The 13,787-nt window shown below is 44.2% G+C and overlaps 1 protein-coding gene across 2 annotated transcripts in view; it reads left to right on the top strand.

Annotated features, from left to right (window-relative positions):
• Positions 1–13,787, top strand: part of AOAH (acyloxyacyl hydrolase) — a 99,269-nt gene that overhangs the window by 80,991 nt on the left and 4,491 nt on the right. For both annotated transcript variants that reach the window (XM_067562449.1, XM_067562448.1), the window contains 2 exons: positions 933–1,029; positions 9,298–9,374. In XM_067562449.1, coding sequence (XP_067418550.1) covers positions 933–1,029; positions 9,298–9,374 — 174 coding nt within the window. The remainder of the gene's footprint in view (positions 1–932; positions 1,030–9,297; positions 9,375–13,787) is intronic.

Genomic DNA, 13,787 nt, shown 5'->3' with positions numbered 1-13,787 from the left:
TTTGTGATAATGTTTCTATTCACTAGACAATAATTATGGCCCCAATTTTGCAAAGACTTATGCATGTGCTTAACTTTATGTACTTTATGTGAGTAGTACCACTGACCATCAATGCATATAGTTAAGAACACACACAAGTCTTTGCCGGAATGGAGCCCATTCTTGTTTATAAGACAGTGAAAATACTCAGTACTTATCTGTTTTCCATGAACTATTCATGTGTCGGCAGAATAAGAGCTAGTCAACATTCAGAGCTCTTGTTGTACGTTCTTATATAAACTGTGCATGTTAAATGATAAGGAGATTCTGATCTCCATTATGGTGGTAGAAATCACACTGGAGATACATGAGTTAGTTGGAGTCCATTGAAGTCGACGGAGTTACTCTGGATTTACGCTGATGTAAATGAAATCAGAATCTGGCCTGGGATATGGTAGGTACATACCACATGAGCAGCATGGGAATGGGCAATGCAAAGGGAAGGAGAGAACTTTGCCTATGTAAGGTATTTCAATTCTCTGCAACCTGTAGGGGGAATGAAAAGGGCCTCCAAAATGAGGGTTCCGAGTAATAAAAGAGGAATAGCAAATGTACTAAACGATCTGACTTTGGTAAAAGAACAAAATACATCGTGTTGAACAACTGAAAGCGAATAAATCAGATTAGGACTCTGTATTCTACAGTTAAGTGTTGCAACATGTCCAGGAGCAGCATCCTAAAAGCACAAGGGCTGATGCTCTACATGCATCAGTACAAATTTATCGTATAATGGCAGACCTAAGTTCATTCCAGCTTTGTACTGTGGATGTATCTGGGTTAAATGGCCATATTAATTTTTGAATGTCTTTTCCCACATTGGTTACAAAAAAGCTGAACCCAAATGAAGTGGTTTCAATGGCAGTGAAAATCTCATTAATTCCTTGTTTTTTCAGAGAGCTTTCCAGCTGTCCAATGTCTTGAAAGAAATAGCAAGATCTCAGATGTTTGCCAATTTTGATATTTTCTACATGGATTACCCATGGGGAAAAAGTAAGTTGCATTTTGTACCAATCAACAAGCATTTAGACGAGACCGGGACGAACCACTTTAATATTCTTCTTATTTTTAGTGCTGTAATGTGAAAATAACAGCACAGACATTCAGCCAGCATGGACCTAGTGATAGGGCTGATGGTTGTGTGAGGAGACTCTTCTTAGTTCCTCATCCCAGCTCTGCTGTCTCCGGGATAGACGGCACACATAGACCCTGAGACAGAGTGCCCCGTGTTGCTCAACAGCAACTCCTCTGGCTGATTAAGAAGTGGCATTCATAGGTTTCCAAGCGATGCAGGATCTTGGATGAATGTGTTTGGGGGGCGGGAGGGGCTGTAAAATATGCGGGCAATGTGCAACACTCAGAGGAGCCCGAGAGGTCCCACCCAGGGGAAATGGCATTGAGCCTGCAGCATTCTGAACCTCTGAGAACAGCTAGAATTGCACTTAACAGCACTTTTCATCCAAACCTCTCGAAGTGATTTACACACATTAATAAATTAAGCCTCAGAACACTTCTATGAGGTACAGTGGGCAAATGGAGGCTATTGTCCATTAACTGGAATGGGGAGGAGAGTATTTTTTGCTCAGCCCTGGAGCAGGCTTCTACCCCGACTCTGGAGTATTCCAAGTTTATTGACCTTCAGGGCATGTTGCTGGACACACCTGTTTTACGTAGGCTGCCACAGAGGTGAGCTCTGGAGAGGAATCAAACATGGGTGGAGGGGAGGAGTTTGGTGCTCTGCAAGTGATCAGTTTTTGTTTTTATAATTGATGGCATTTGCATCTCGGCCCTTGGATAGATGCCCCTTTTTAATTTTTGTCCGTGTGTAATAACGACTACTGAGGTTCTTCAAGATGAGCCTCTGGCACATTTGTTTTAATAATGAAGAAACTATGACGCAGAGAAAGTAAGTGTTTATCCAAGCTCACGAAAGCTGTTGGAGGTATGGGCAGAAGTGCAGGATGGATGGGGGGAAGGGGACATTCCTCTTCTTTTGGGATCAGGGAGAACTTGAGGGGAGCACCAAAAGGGCAAGAGAGGCAGCAACCAGAGGCACGTGTACAATTAGCTACCTGTCCCCCTCAACTTTGATGCCAAAATTCCTGCAGTGATCAGAGGTATTGTCAGCTTGGCAATAAAACTGAAATTTTCTGGCTTTCCAATCCTCTGCCCTCCCTACTAGACTGCACTGACTTTCCCTCTCTGTTTAATATTTCTTCTCTATTGTGGTTACATATGGTAGAAATAGCATTTTTGTTTTTAAAATATCCTCATGTAATGCTTTATTAAAAACCTACACAATCACTTAAAAAAAAAAAAACCCTCCATGGAGTTGGCTGCCAGGCCAGATGATTCTAATAAAAAACTATTGCTGTTTATATTGTGGCACACCAGATTTTCTAGGCTGGAGTTTATCATTGTCTCTGTGCGCCTGAGATTGCACAGATGGCCATCACGAATTATAAAATATTATATTATTTGACAGCTTTACATTATATTCTCTGGGATGAACAGCTCCTCAACAAAATGGTCTTTTTCAACTGGATTTGGGCACCTAAATAACTCAGATTACACCTCCCAAAGTGAAGTTTTTTAACAAGCTAATCTTACCCCCTTTGGGGCAGATTTTCATTTTGAGCACAGGCCCAGATGTTGAAAGAGCTCAGCATCCAATTTATTTTGGTGTCTAGATAGGAGCTGAGCACTTTGGAAGATCTTGCCTTGATTCTAGGTGCTGAGCTCTTTTCAAAAGATGGGTGGAATTTTCAAAAGTATCTAAATCCTCAAAGGTATTTAGGCACCTAACTCCCATTGATTTCAAGTCTACCTGGTACCCTGGATATGTACTTGAGTGACTAGCATTTGCTGCCATGGTTTAGCTAGCTCAGGAAATCTACACATGCTGCTATCACACCTCTGATGCACTACAGATATACAGTATTGATTTCTCTGGGAATTCAGAACTCCAAATCCCTTGCCTCAGTGAGAGAGGGACTAGTTGGAGCTAAACTGTGGCTTGGTCTACACTTACCCAGCGATTCAGCAGCAGTCAATGGGAGTTATGCAAACTTCGCAGAGTAGCTTGCGAAACTCCCGTTGACTGCTGTGCTTCCCTTCTGCATGGCGTCTTCACTGCACTGCACCGATGGGAACTGTGTTCCCGTCAACGCAGCGCTACGCCACTTGAGGGGGTGGATTAACAGCATCGACTTCCGGATCAACTCAGCAGGTCTTCACTGACCACTCAATTGATCCAGATAGGTCTATCTGACAACGGCGACTTTGCCGCCATCAGTGTAGATGTACTCTGTGTGTCAGTCCTGGACACTCCCTTCTGTTAGGCCCTCATTCATTCTCCTCAAAAGCTCTGCCTACCTTTGCTTTGCCTTGCAGGTTAACCACAGGTGCACTCCAATCCCCAAACCTCCTTAAAAAGTGTTCCCCTGCAATACCCAGCCCCTGTCACTGGACACTCACAGAAATGACCCAATCCACTGTCTCCAAAGAGACAGTATACACACCAGCCTGTTAACTCAGCTGAAGAGTCAGACTCTAATATATTGCACTGAGGTGAACATGTAGTAAAACAAAAAAAAAAAAGCTTATTAAAAAAGAACAGAGATTCTTTTAGGTGGTTAAGTGAAGCTGAGCAAAGGTAATAGAAACAGAAAATGGTTACAGATAAACCAGAATTATAACATGCTTTCTAGTGACTAAAACTTAATTGGCTACAATCTGTGCCTAAAGCAATTTCTCACCTAAGACCACCTCTGAGCGTCACCAGCTCCTATGGCTGAGGATCCACTATTCATGGATACAAAAGGCACTAACCTCTTCATTCCCTAAGGAATGGATAACCACGTCTGCTTTCCCCTCTTAGACTCAAAGGTCAGAAGAGACAAATATGATCATCTACTCTGACCTCCTGCACAATGCAGGCCACAGAACCTCATCCACCCACTCCTGTAATGAACCTCTAACCTATGACTGAGTTATTAAAGTCCTCAAATCATGATTTAAAGACTTTAAGGTACAGAGAATCCACCAGCAAGTGAGCCGTGCCCCATGTTACAGAGGAAGGCGAAAAACCCCCAGAGCCTTTGCCAGTTTTACAATCTTTTTATAGTCCAGTAATCCTTTGGAAAATATTCTTACTGTTTGTTCCCCAGAGTGCTGGCACCATGTCCCATTTTCTCACCCTGTTTTTAATGTAATTCTTATTGGCTTTGGCCTGTCCTACTCCATTTACGTTCCAGACCTGGGCAGACACGCAAATCAATATACTTTTGTCAGGGACAAACATGTTTACCAGCCCTGCTTGGTTACATGGTTTGAACACATTTTTAGTACATCCATATTTTCCCATACATACATTAAACAATGATTATGATGACCAGTATGGTACACATTTTCATCTGATACCTTACACAACATTTTGTATAGATAAATCCATGACAGGAATGTGTTAGGTATAGTAAGTTTGTCAGTCCGATAAGAGTTGCTGTTCCATGATAGTGAAACCTTTGACAGTGGGCACTGTGTGACTCTTAGGGTCACACATAGCGTTAGGCACCTAGGGACTTTAGGCACCTACAAGTTTAGGCAGCAGCTGAGCAGGAATGTTGTTAAAGCTAGTGGTGCCTATCAGTGCCAAGTCCTCCTTGTGAATCTAGACCTATGTACCCCTATTTGCATCTTTAGGCACTAAATGCCTTTGACAAATTTGGCCCTAAATTACTTAGCATTGTTTTTAATCTAGTAATTGAATTGCTTTCTCTTTCTTTTCAATCATGTAGAAATTCTCTTACTTAGTTTAAAAAAAAAAAAAAAACTGAGTAACTTTTAGTTACCTAAAATTTCAAAAGAATTATTCAACACTAGTACAAACTACTTGCTGAGTGGACAAATTATTTTAATAAATTAAATTACTCACTGTGTATTTGATTTAATGAAAAGAAAGATCTCAGCATAATAAACTGTACTTTTAAATAAAGTAGGTGAACAAAATCCGCCACAACGCATACAAATTTTATCTTGGAAATACATTTTGCAAAGTTTTCGACAGCCTCATGGGTGTCTATAGTCATAAAGGCTTCCACTTCATGAAACTGTCAAATCCCGAGTTCCCTTGTAAGCAGCCTGCTTCGTAACAGTGATAGGCACTGACCTACTTTTCTCAGTTCTTTTGCTAAAGTGGGTGCAAATCCCTTCTAGAATCTCGAGACATGAAATATTTAATAGTAGTTGCATTTTATAATCAGTAAATTGTGTTTAGAATCATAGAAGATTAGGGCTGAAAGGGACCTCAGAAGGTCATCTAGCCCAATCCCCTCGTCAAAGCAGGGCTGGTTATGGAACAGTCTATAGCAGTGGTTCCCAACCCATGGCCCGGGGGCCAAAAGTGGCCCATGGAGTCTTTCAAAGTGGCCCACTGATCCCCTCCCACTGGCTGCAGAAGGGAGCTGCTGCCTAAGCACTCAGGTGGAGCGCGTTGTTGTGGGGCTACAAGATGGGTGCAGGCTCCTTGCTACAGCAAAGGGTAAGGGATATCAGTGCTCCCCTCCCCCTGGCTGTAGTAAGGAGCACTCAAAAGCACTCCACCTGGGTTCCTAGGCATGGTGGGCCCTGCTGGAGCCAGAGGGAAGGTAGCACTGATCTCCTGTCCCCCTGGTTACAGAAGGGAGCCACTGCCTAGGGACCCAGGTGAAGCGCATGGGGCTACAGGACGTGGGAGACCAGCAAAGACTCCTTCCATCTTACTGCAGTGGAGGTAGGGGAAGGGGGGGCTGCTGGCAGAAGCTGGTGGCCCTGAAGGGCCGTAAAAATGATAACTATGGCCCTCGAGCCAAAAAGGTTGGGAACCACTGGTCTATCACTATGCAGATGGTAACTTCCAGCATTGCTTGCTCAGGATGAAGTTTGGGTGCTATTGTTTTTTCCATATTTTAATCCCCATAGCACTACTTAAGTGGACATGCAAATTGAGGTGTTAACTTTGGCTGAAGAATTTATTAGTTCTGCTAAGGAGGGGAATGATATAAATGTGCATATAAATGGTCTCTAAGCTCTCAGAAAGGCAATAGACACTCACAGGCCAGAGGTGTTCATTCATGAAGCCTTTGGGCATACTCAGACAAAACCTAAAGTGAAATACATTGGGCCAAATTCAGACCTGGTGCAAACGGGTACATACTATGAACAGTATTACAAAGTAAAACAACACACACACACAAATCCTAACCTACTGAGCAGTGTGACAGGGCCAAAGTCAGGCACAAAACTAGGTGGCTACCAAAACGAGTCCCCGTGTTGTTGTTGATAACATGGCATTCACGTGTGTTTGTATTCTGACACTTTATGGGCATGTCCACCCAGCAATCACAGGGAGCGGTTGCAGCTCATGTAGACATACTCGAGCTAACTTTAATCATGCTGGCTCTGGCACTGGAGCCGTGAAGCCGTGGCAGCAAGTGCTGCAGCACAGGCAATACAAGGCCGCCTGGAACCCTGGGTAATTGCTCACTTGGCTAGCCTGTACTGAAGTGCGGGCTCTTCCCTGCTCTGGTTCTCAAGCTAGCTGGATTAAAGAGAGCTTGAGTATGTCTGTATGAGCTGCAGTCACATCCTAGGACTCCAGTGTACTCAGACCCTAAGGCCCCTAATCTGAGCCATGAGGCCAAGTATTGGGACCCATTTTTGGGTCAGAAGCCAGAGGTGCTGAAACTGTGGGGTGCCCTTCTGTGACTGCAGAGCCACGTGTCCAGGGCCCCTGTGACTCAAGGGCTGTGAACGGGCTGTGAACTAGACAGACTGTGGAGAAAAACTTCCATCCAGTATTGTCCTGGTGGCTTTTCTGGCAGGGGCAACCATCAGTCAGAAATTGGTCCATAGGCTTATTTAAAGTAGGAGAAGTTAAAAAGTGAAGTGAAAATTATTAAGGGCTGGATCGTCCTGTGCTGTGGAGAGAGCCTGTGAGGGGAACAGAGTTGCCAAGAAAACCCCATGAAGTGAAGCTCACTGACCTGCAGGTCTGGACACACCTTAACAGCATCAGTTGATGATGCCTTTTTGGGGAGTGTCACACCAACACTCCCTATGCTAGTGCAATTCTATTTGCTTCATGAACTAGCGTGCAAGAGAGTCAAGGGTGGTCAGAGTCTGCCACTTAAACCACGAATATAGCCTAAAAATCTCGTCCCAGAATCATTGGTCTGGTTGAGCTGTGCTTGGTGCAGGGCCAGAGTGTGTGATACAGCCATGAGTAGCATTGCCGGGGTGGGTGGGAGTGTAATGTTCCAAGGAGTTACAAAGCCTATTGCTGCAGTATTGGCTAACCAGGCCACTCAGATCAAATCCGCGACTGATGTAAGTCAGCACAGCTCCATGGAGATTAGTGGCACAGCACTGGTTTACACCAGTTGAGAATCTGGCTAATAGCTTCTGAAGACATTTGAGAACATGGGATATGGGGCTTTAAGAAGCCCAATATCTCACCTACTCAGGTTGATATAAATATAGATGAACTCACTTCTTTCCCAAGGAAAAGAATAAGGCCAAGTCTACACTTAGCTTGAAATTCAGTGGCAGTCGACGGGAGTTATGCAAGCTACACAGAGTAACTTGCGTAACTCCCATCGACTTCATAACTCCTCTTCTATGTGGCGTTTTCATTACGCTGCGCCGATGGGAAACAGGTTCTCATCGACGCAGCGCTACGCCACTTGAGGGGGTGGTTTTAATGCATCGACTTCTGGATCGATTGAGCGGGTCTTCATTGACTGCTCAACCAATCTGAATAGATCAATCTGAGGGTGGCGAATTTGCTGCCATCAGTGACAACAACATACCCTGAAACATGTTTCTGCTCAAATACACACATGAATCCCAAGATGAAATGGTACCTTCAATCCAAAATCCTCACAGTAATAAGCTTCCGAGGATTAGTTTATGCCTCCCAAAGGCAATTTTAAAAATATCTGTAATGCATTACAAACAGGTAGTAAAACAGGAATACAAACTAAAAGGCATCATCCCTTTGGATCCTTGAATATGCCTCTCCTCGTCTTTCTTGCCTATGTGAGGACCTAAAATAACTGAGATTGTGACAGTTTGGTGTTGTCTTACTTTCGATCGAGTGTCCTGAATTACATTGTGTGGTGCTGAGGTATGTCCGAGTAACGTTGTGTCATGTTATATCCCAGATCCCTTATGAAAATGCAGTGTCTCATGAGCAAATTTTTAAGAAATATAATTGCCTAATTTAATTAGGACTTGGAGCACCATGATTTTTCTGTGGTGTAATGGAAGATGAAGATCCAGAATGCATGGTGGGTTACCAATATGCATTATGTTTTTAAAAATCCATGTTTTCAAATTATTTTGTCTTTTTCTGTTTACATAAACATTGTAGGTCTGATTATACAGGGCCAACGCTATTGCAGTCAATTCGTGCAAAATCAGAATCAGGCCCTGGATGCAACAGCAGTGGATTCTAAGACAGATTGTTTAGCCCAGCAGAAATGCTGTTTTTAAAAGGCGATGGGGAAAGAGAGCACAGTTTCTCATGATGCCATGTGTGCATAATATCATTAAGAATTTTTAAACCATCATTATAAAATACATTATTGAATTAGGAGTCCACTAATGTCATTTCCACTGATCCGATGTTTGATCGTCACTCAACCCTTTTCAAGAAAGGAAGCTTTTTAATCCTTTTACCCTGGGGCTTACAGAACAGCATCATTTGCCTTGAATGTGATGCTTATATAATTCAGAAAGGTTATTTTGTCAGAGTTGAAAAGGGCCACTCACGAAAAAAGTTAACTGAAAATGACATTCTGTTTCTGAAGACATCAACCCAAGTGTCTACTGGTACGATCTCTTTTTCCAAACAGAAGTGCTTTTTATTTTTGGCTTGGCTGAAGATGCTGCTGAAATGTAAAATGAGGGAGTATTAAATCAGTGTTAAATATTTCATAGTTTCACTCACTGCAGCATCATTCTCAGTTGGAAGGCAAAGTGAATTGTTTTGCAATCATATATGTTCAAAGAACTTCCCTGTATAAATACCTTGGATAAAAAATAACGGCTTAAATACGATCCTAAAGAAAGGGGGTTGAATACAGGATTGGCTCTGGCAATATTTCGTACATTAGCATAATCTTTATGCACAGCAGTTGTCTGCTAAAAATACTCTCTCTGAAGTGGCATGAAGGGGATGTGGTGTGTGTGTGTAATCCTTTGTGATTATGTGATTTACAGTTGCTGATGAGTGGCACAAACTAGGAGGAGAAGCCTGGCAGCTGATAGAACCTGTTGATGGATTCCATCCTAATCAGGTAAACAAAAAAAAAAAAAAAAACAACTGTGGGAAAACAGGAGAGAAGTCGTTTAGATAACGACGATGCTTTAAACTCCCTGGAATCACAAGTTCAAATCTCAGAGGGGCTTTCAGTCCATCGTTCTAAGATGAGTACATTGAGTTCCCTTGTGTTTGGAGGGCAGATTATAAACTGTGGTTGGTTCTGCTCTGCATTAAAGCTACTTGTGTCCTTGGCCGCTGCTTTCCTGTGTAGTTCAGAGTGCCATGTGCCTGCAGGCTGCCCTTGAGCCCCAAAATAATTCCATTTCAGTTGTACTGGGTTGTATGCTATAGCTGGAAAGCTTCACTGCGAATTCACTGCTTTCCTTCGCTCGTTCAGCCGTACGTTGTTCATTTAGGCCCCGATCCTACAAAGTCTTTGGGTGTGTGTACCCAGCAGCTGGGAGGTGGCGTTCTGCTTGAGCTAGCACACTTAAAGTAATGGTATGGCCATGGCACCGCAGGCAGAGGCTCAAATCAGCCACCCTGAGTACGAGCCCGTCTGACCCCCTACGTATGTACCATGGCCACGCTGCTATTTTAGTGTGCTAACTCAAGCACAGCTAGTGCGGGTATGTCTACCCGAGCGGAGAATTATGCCTCCCAGCGACAATGTAGACATGCCCTGACATATGTGCTTCACTGCTACACACATGCTGAAAATTCAGCACAGGCATGATTTTTTGCAGGATCAGGCTCTCGTATAGTAAGCTATTCTGTTAGGGCCGGTTTGTGCTCCCCTGCCTCATGGATGCACAGTGCGGAGGAGGCACAAGAAGCCTCCCTCCTCGTTTTGTGTTTGACATCTGGCAGCTGGTCACATGGAAGTGTCTTATTCCATATCCGGCAAGCGCTTTGAAAGAGCATATTTTGGCATTTCAAAGAAATGATTTATAGCAACTTTCTCTTTGCTGAGTTCCTGGTCTTCAAAGATCCACAAGAAGTAAAACATCAGCAAATATTTCTAGCGTTGCTCCTGAATAGGGCTGGCCGCCACCGTGCGCAAACGCTCACAAGTGCCGCAGCAGCAGCTGGCCATGGCAGCTCTGACCAGCAGTCTCGGCCTGGCATGGATATTATTAGCTGTTAACGTGCAGCGCTCCGCTCTGGTGTGAGAAGGAATAGTTCTGAATTTCCGTCAGTGCCTAGACGTCCATTCTGTTCAGTGGCCTTATGGTCCTGCCCTGTATGGGAGCCAAATTCTGTGGTCTTTACTCAGTTCTGTGGTCCTTAACTTGGGCCAAATTCCTCTTGACTGTATATGAATTTGCTTATATAAGGGACCAACTGCTAGATTTTTAAAGTTATTGAGGTGCCTAACTCCCATAGATGTGGATGGGAGTTAGGCACTTACTACGAGTAATACCTAACTGCCTTTAAGACTCTGGCCCCAGGTGCAAACTGAGTAAAGGCCTCTGGATTTGGCCAATAGGTTTTGTAAAGGGATTTGGGACCCTTGATGATGAAAGACTATATAGACATAAAATAATACTGTGATTATTTTATTAGAAGTAATGAGGTGAAATCAAGCCATATTCCCAGGTCCTATCATCATCATAAAGGGCTGGTTAGTATCCAGTGCAGAGAGATTGTTTTGGAATCTTTTGTCAAGTGGCTGTGCTGGCAAATTACATAGTGGGCTACTACAAAGGGAGATTTGAAAATTGAACTTTGTAGGTCAGCTTAGCCATTAAAACCCAGTACATATCCGGGCCATGACTCAGCACAGGAGTGGCTCACGCTGGAGTTAGTGCATTTTATCAGTCGTCACAGCACAGTCCAATTTCCCATATTTTTAAAGCGTGGCTCATCTCAGAGAGTGGAGCATAGGTTATACTTGTCTATAATTACAAGACATTAAAATGCACAGAACAGGTGAAAAGTTTATTGATCTTCACATTAAAAATGGAATCAGCCTATCGCTGTCTGAGTCATTTAGTTTTGTGCTGAAACTCTCATATATGTGAGATCTGCAAAGACAACAGTGCTATTAATCATCACTTACTTTTAGAGATGGAGCTACTGGTTTAGAAACATTTGCACTCCTTCCTATATGGGAAACACATGCCCTTGAACCATAGTCAGTTCAGCTATTGGAATGTCTGACCTACCCTCCCGACTGGTTGAAGGTTGAATGTTGAATTTTGGTCACTGCCTGAAGGAATTGAGGGTTATTTTCCACAGTGATGTTTCAGTGTCAGATAAAGTTGACTGGACACCAGCAAAGCCACTGCTAGCAGTATTGCTTCCAAGAGCATTACAGCCTACTGTGATGGCATTCAGTATGGTGGCCTGGCTAGGATACCTCACATGCACTCTGTGGTTAAAGGGGGTGGGGAAGTTGAACATCAGTCCATCCCTAGTTGTAATACAGCCCAATGTTCTCAAATTTTGCTGTTGGCCATGCTGGGAGGGCTTTGGGAGTGTTAAAGTTACATTATATATCACAGTCCTCATCTATTTTTTATACCCACACTAGACAGCTGAAGCAATAGACAAGCTCTCTCTTTCCAAGTTAAAACACTCCTGCTAGAAGTGAGTCCCTTTTACAGCAGACTTTCTTGCTTGGCTACCAATATAAATAGATATTCACATAAAAATATCATCTCAGAGCCTAATGTAGTGGGGAAAACCACCTCTTGCTTGGAATGGGCTCATTTTTCACTCAGAAGTGGGCTCAGTTTTCACTGCGGGATATTTTGAGTGAAACATTTGCAAACCTGGTGAACTATTTGAGCTTAATGGGCCTGTTGTTTTTTAGTTGGCAACAACACTGAAAGAACAAATTACAGTCCAAGTCCTTGGGTCTGGTTGAGCGTGCAAAGAGAAGAACCTGAGGCTTCAGGGCAGAGAAAAGGTGGCATTACACAATCTTTATGCCTTCAACTGCTGAGATTCACCAGAGGCTGCTCTGAGTTACAGCTAACTTCTGTTGCTGCCAATAATAGCATTCAGGGATTGCCGGAGCACCTCAGTGCACCAGCCATGCCCCCTTCCTCCTGCCCACACTCCCTATGCTGTAGAGGAAGGACGATGACATAGCATGAACTACAGCAGTTGTGTGTCACTAGGTGATTCCCATCTGCCTGGGGAGTTGTCAGCTGGCCACCTAGAACAGCTGTAAATCTGCTTTATGCCACTGGAACGTTATAAAGTAGATGATAATGGGGCTCAGCATCTGGCCATGTGAGTTTAGACTTTGGTTTGGATTACTTCTCTCACCTCTAGCATTAGCCTTTTGCAACTGTTAATGTCTAGTGCTCCTGCTAGAGGGGTTGGCAGACCCTTTTTCTCTTATTTTCCAGGGGCTTGATCCACTTTAGGTGCTTGTATCCAAGATTTAAATCCTCAAACCCCCACTCAGCTGTGGCCTAACCCTGTAGGTGTCTAAATGCCTTCGGTGCCTATGTTTCGGCTGGTGAAGTCCCCTAAATTTCTGCCAGTGGGCATGCATAAAGCCACCTAAGTCCTGATGTTACTGAAGAGCTCGGTGCTTAACTCATGCCTAAGCCCTAGTGGCATCCTCTCACTAGAACTTCTCCCACCTCTCATGCCTGCACAGCCCAGGCTGGTGAATGCGCCCAGGGGCACCCAATGCACAGGAAGAGAAGGACATGAATCAAAAATTGGGCAGATAATATTGTTTTTCCTTATAATAATAATCTTTTAAACGGGTCTGTCTCTCTCCCCTTCAGCGCTATCACATCTCATTTGTTGTCTCAGATTGTAAACTCTTTGGAGCCAGAATTGTGTCTTTGTACAGCCCCGAGCACAAAGTGTTCCAACCAGCTCCAATAAGTCTGATGCAGAGCTGGGGAAGCCCCGATTTCTTAGCTCTTGACTCTTTGTGGTAGCCACATGATCATCCTTCTCCCATAAACCTATCCTTTCCCATAAACAACCTGGGCCCAATTTTCAAAAGTAGGCACCTTAGGCCCCAATCCTGCCAACAGTTAAGCATGGGATTAGCCTAGGATGAGCCACTCTACCACGTGTGCGCACTGCCCAGCTGGGCAGGTGAAGCACCGACTCCAGAAGAGCCAGGGCCAGCTTAGTGCTGAGCCGGCTGGCTCCCCAGTAGCAGGATGAGCCAGGACAGTCCCCAGAACCTGGCGGCAGGAAGTGAGATGAGTCCACGGGGCCCCCAGCTTGGTGGTTTTGCAGACAGAGTCAACTGCGAGTGCAGCCCGCGCCCAGCAAGCCAGCTACTTCCCTGGTGTGGTGGCGGCAGCGATTCCATTCCTCCACAGCGCTTCTGAGCAGAGATCAGACTGGTGCCAGTGAGGGATGGAGCAAGTGAGACAGAGGGAGATGAGGTGAAGAGGAAGGAGCTATTGAGGCGGGAGCCAGAGACAATTGCAGCCACTACCGCACAGAACCCTGCACTCCC

Source organism: Emydura macquarii, unplaced genomic scaffold, assembly GCF_026122565.2.
Source record: "Emydura macquarii macquarii isolate MOO-44397 ecotype Brisbane River unplaced genomic scaffold, CSIRO-AGI_Emac_v2 contig_2432, whole genome shotgun sequence".
Lineage (NCBI taxonomy): Eukaryota > Metazoa > Chordata > Testudines > Chelidae > Emydura > Emydura macquarii.
Note: the sequence above shows the minus strand (reverse complement) of the source record. Positions and strands in the feature narration are given on the sequence as shown.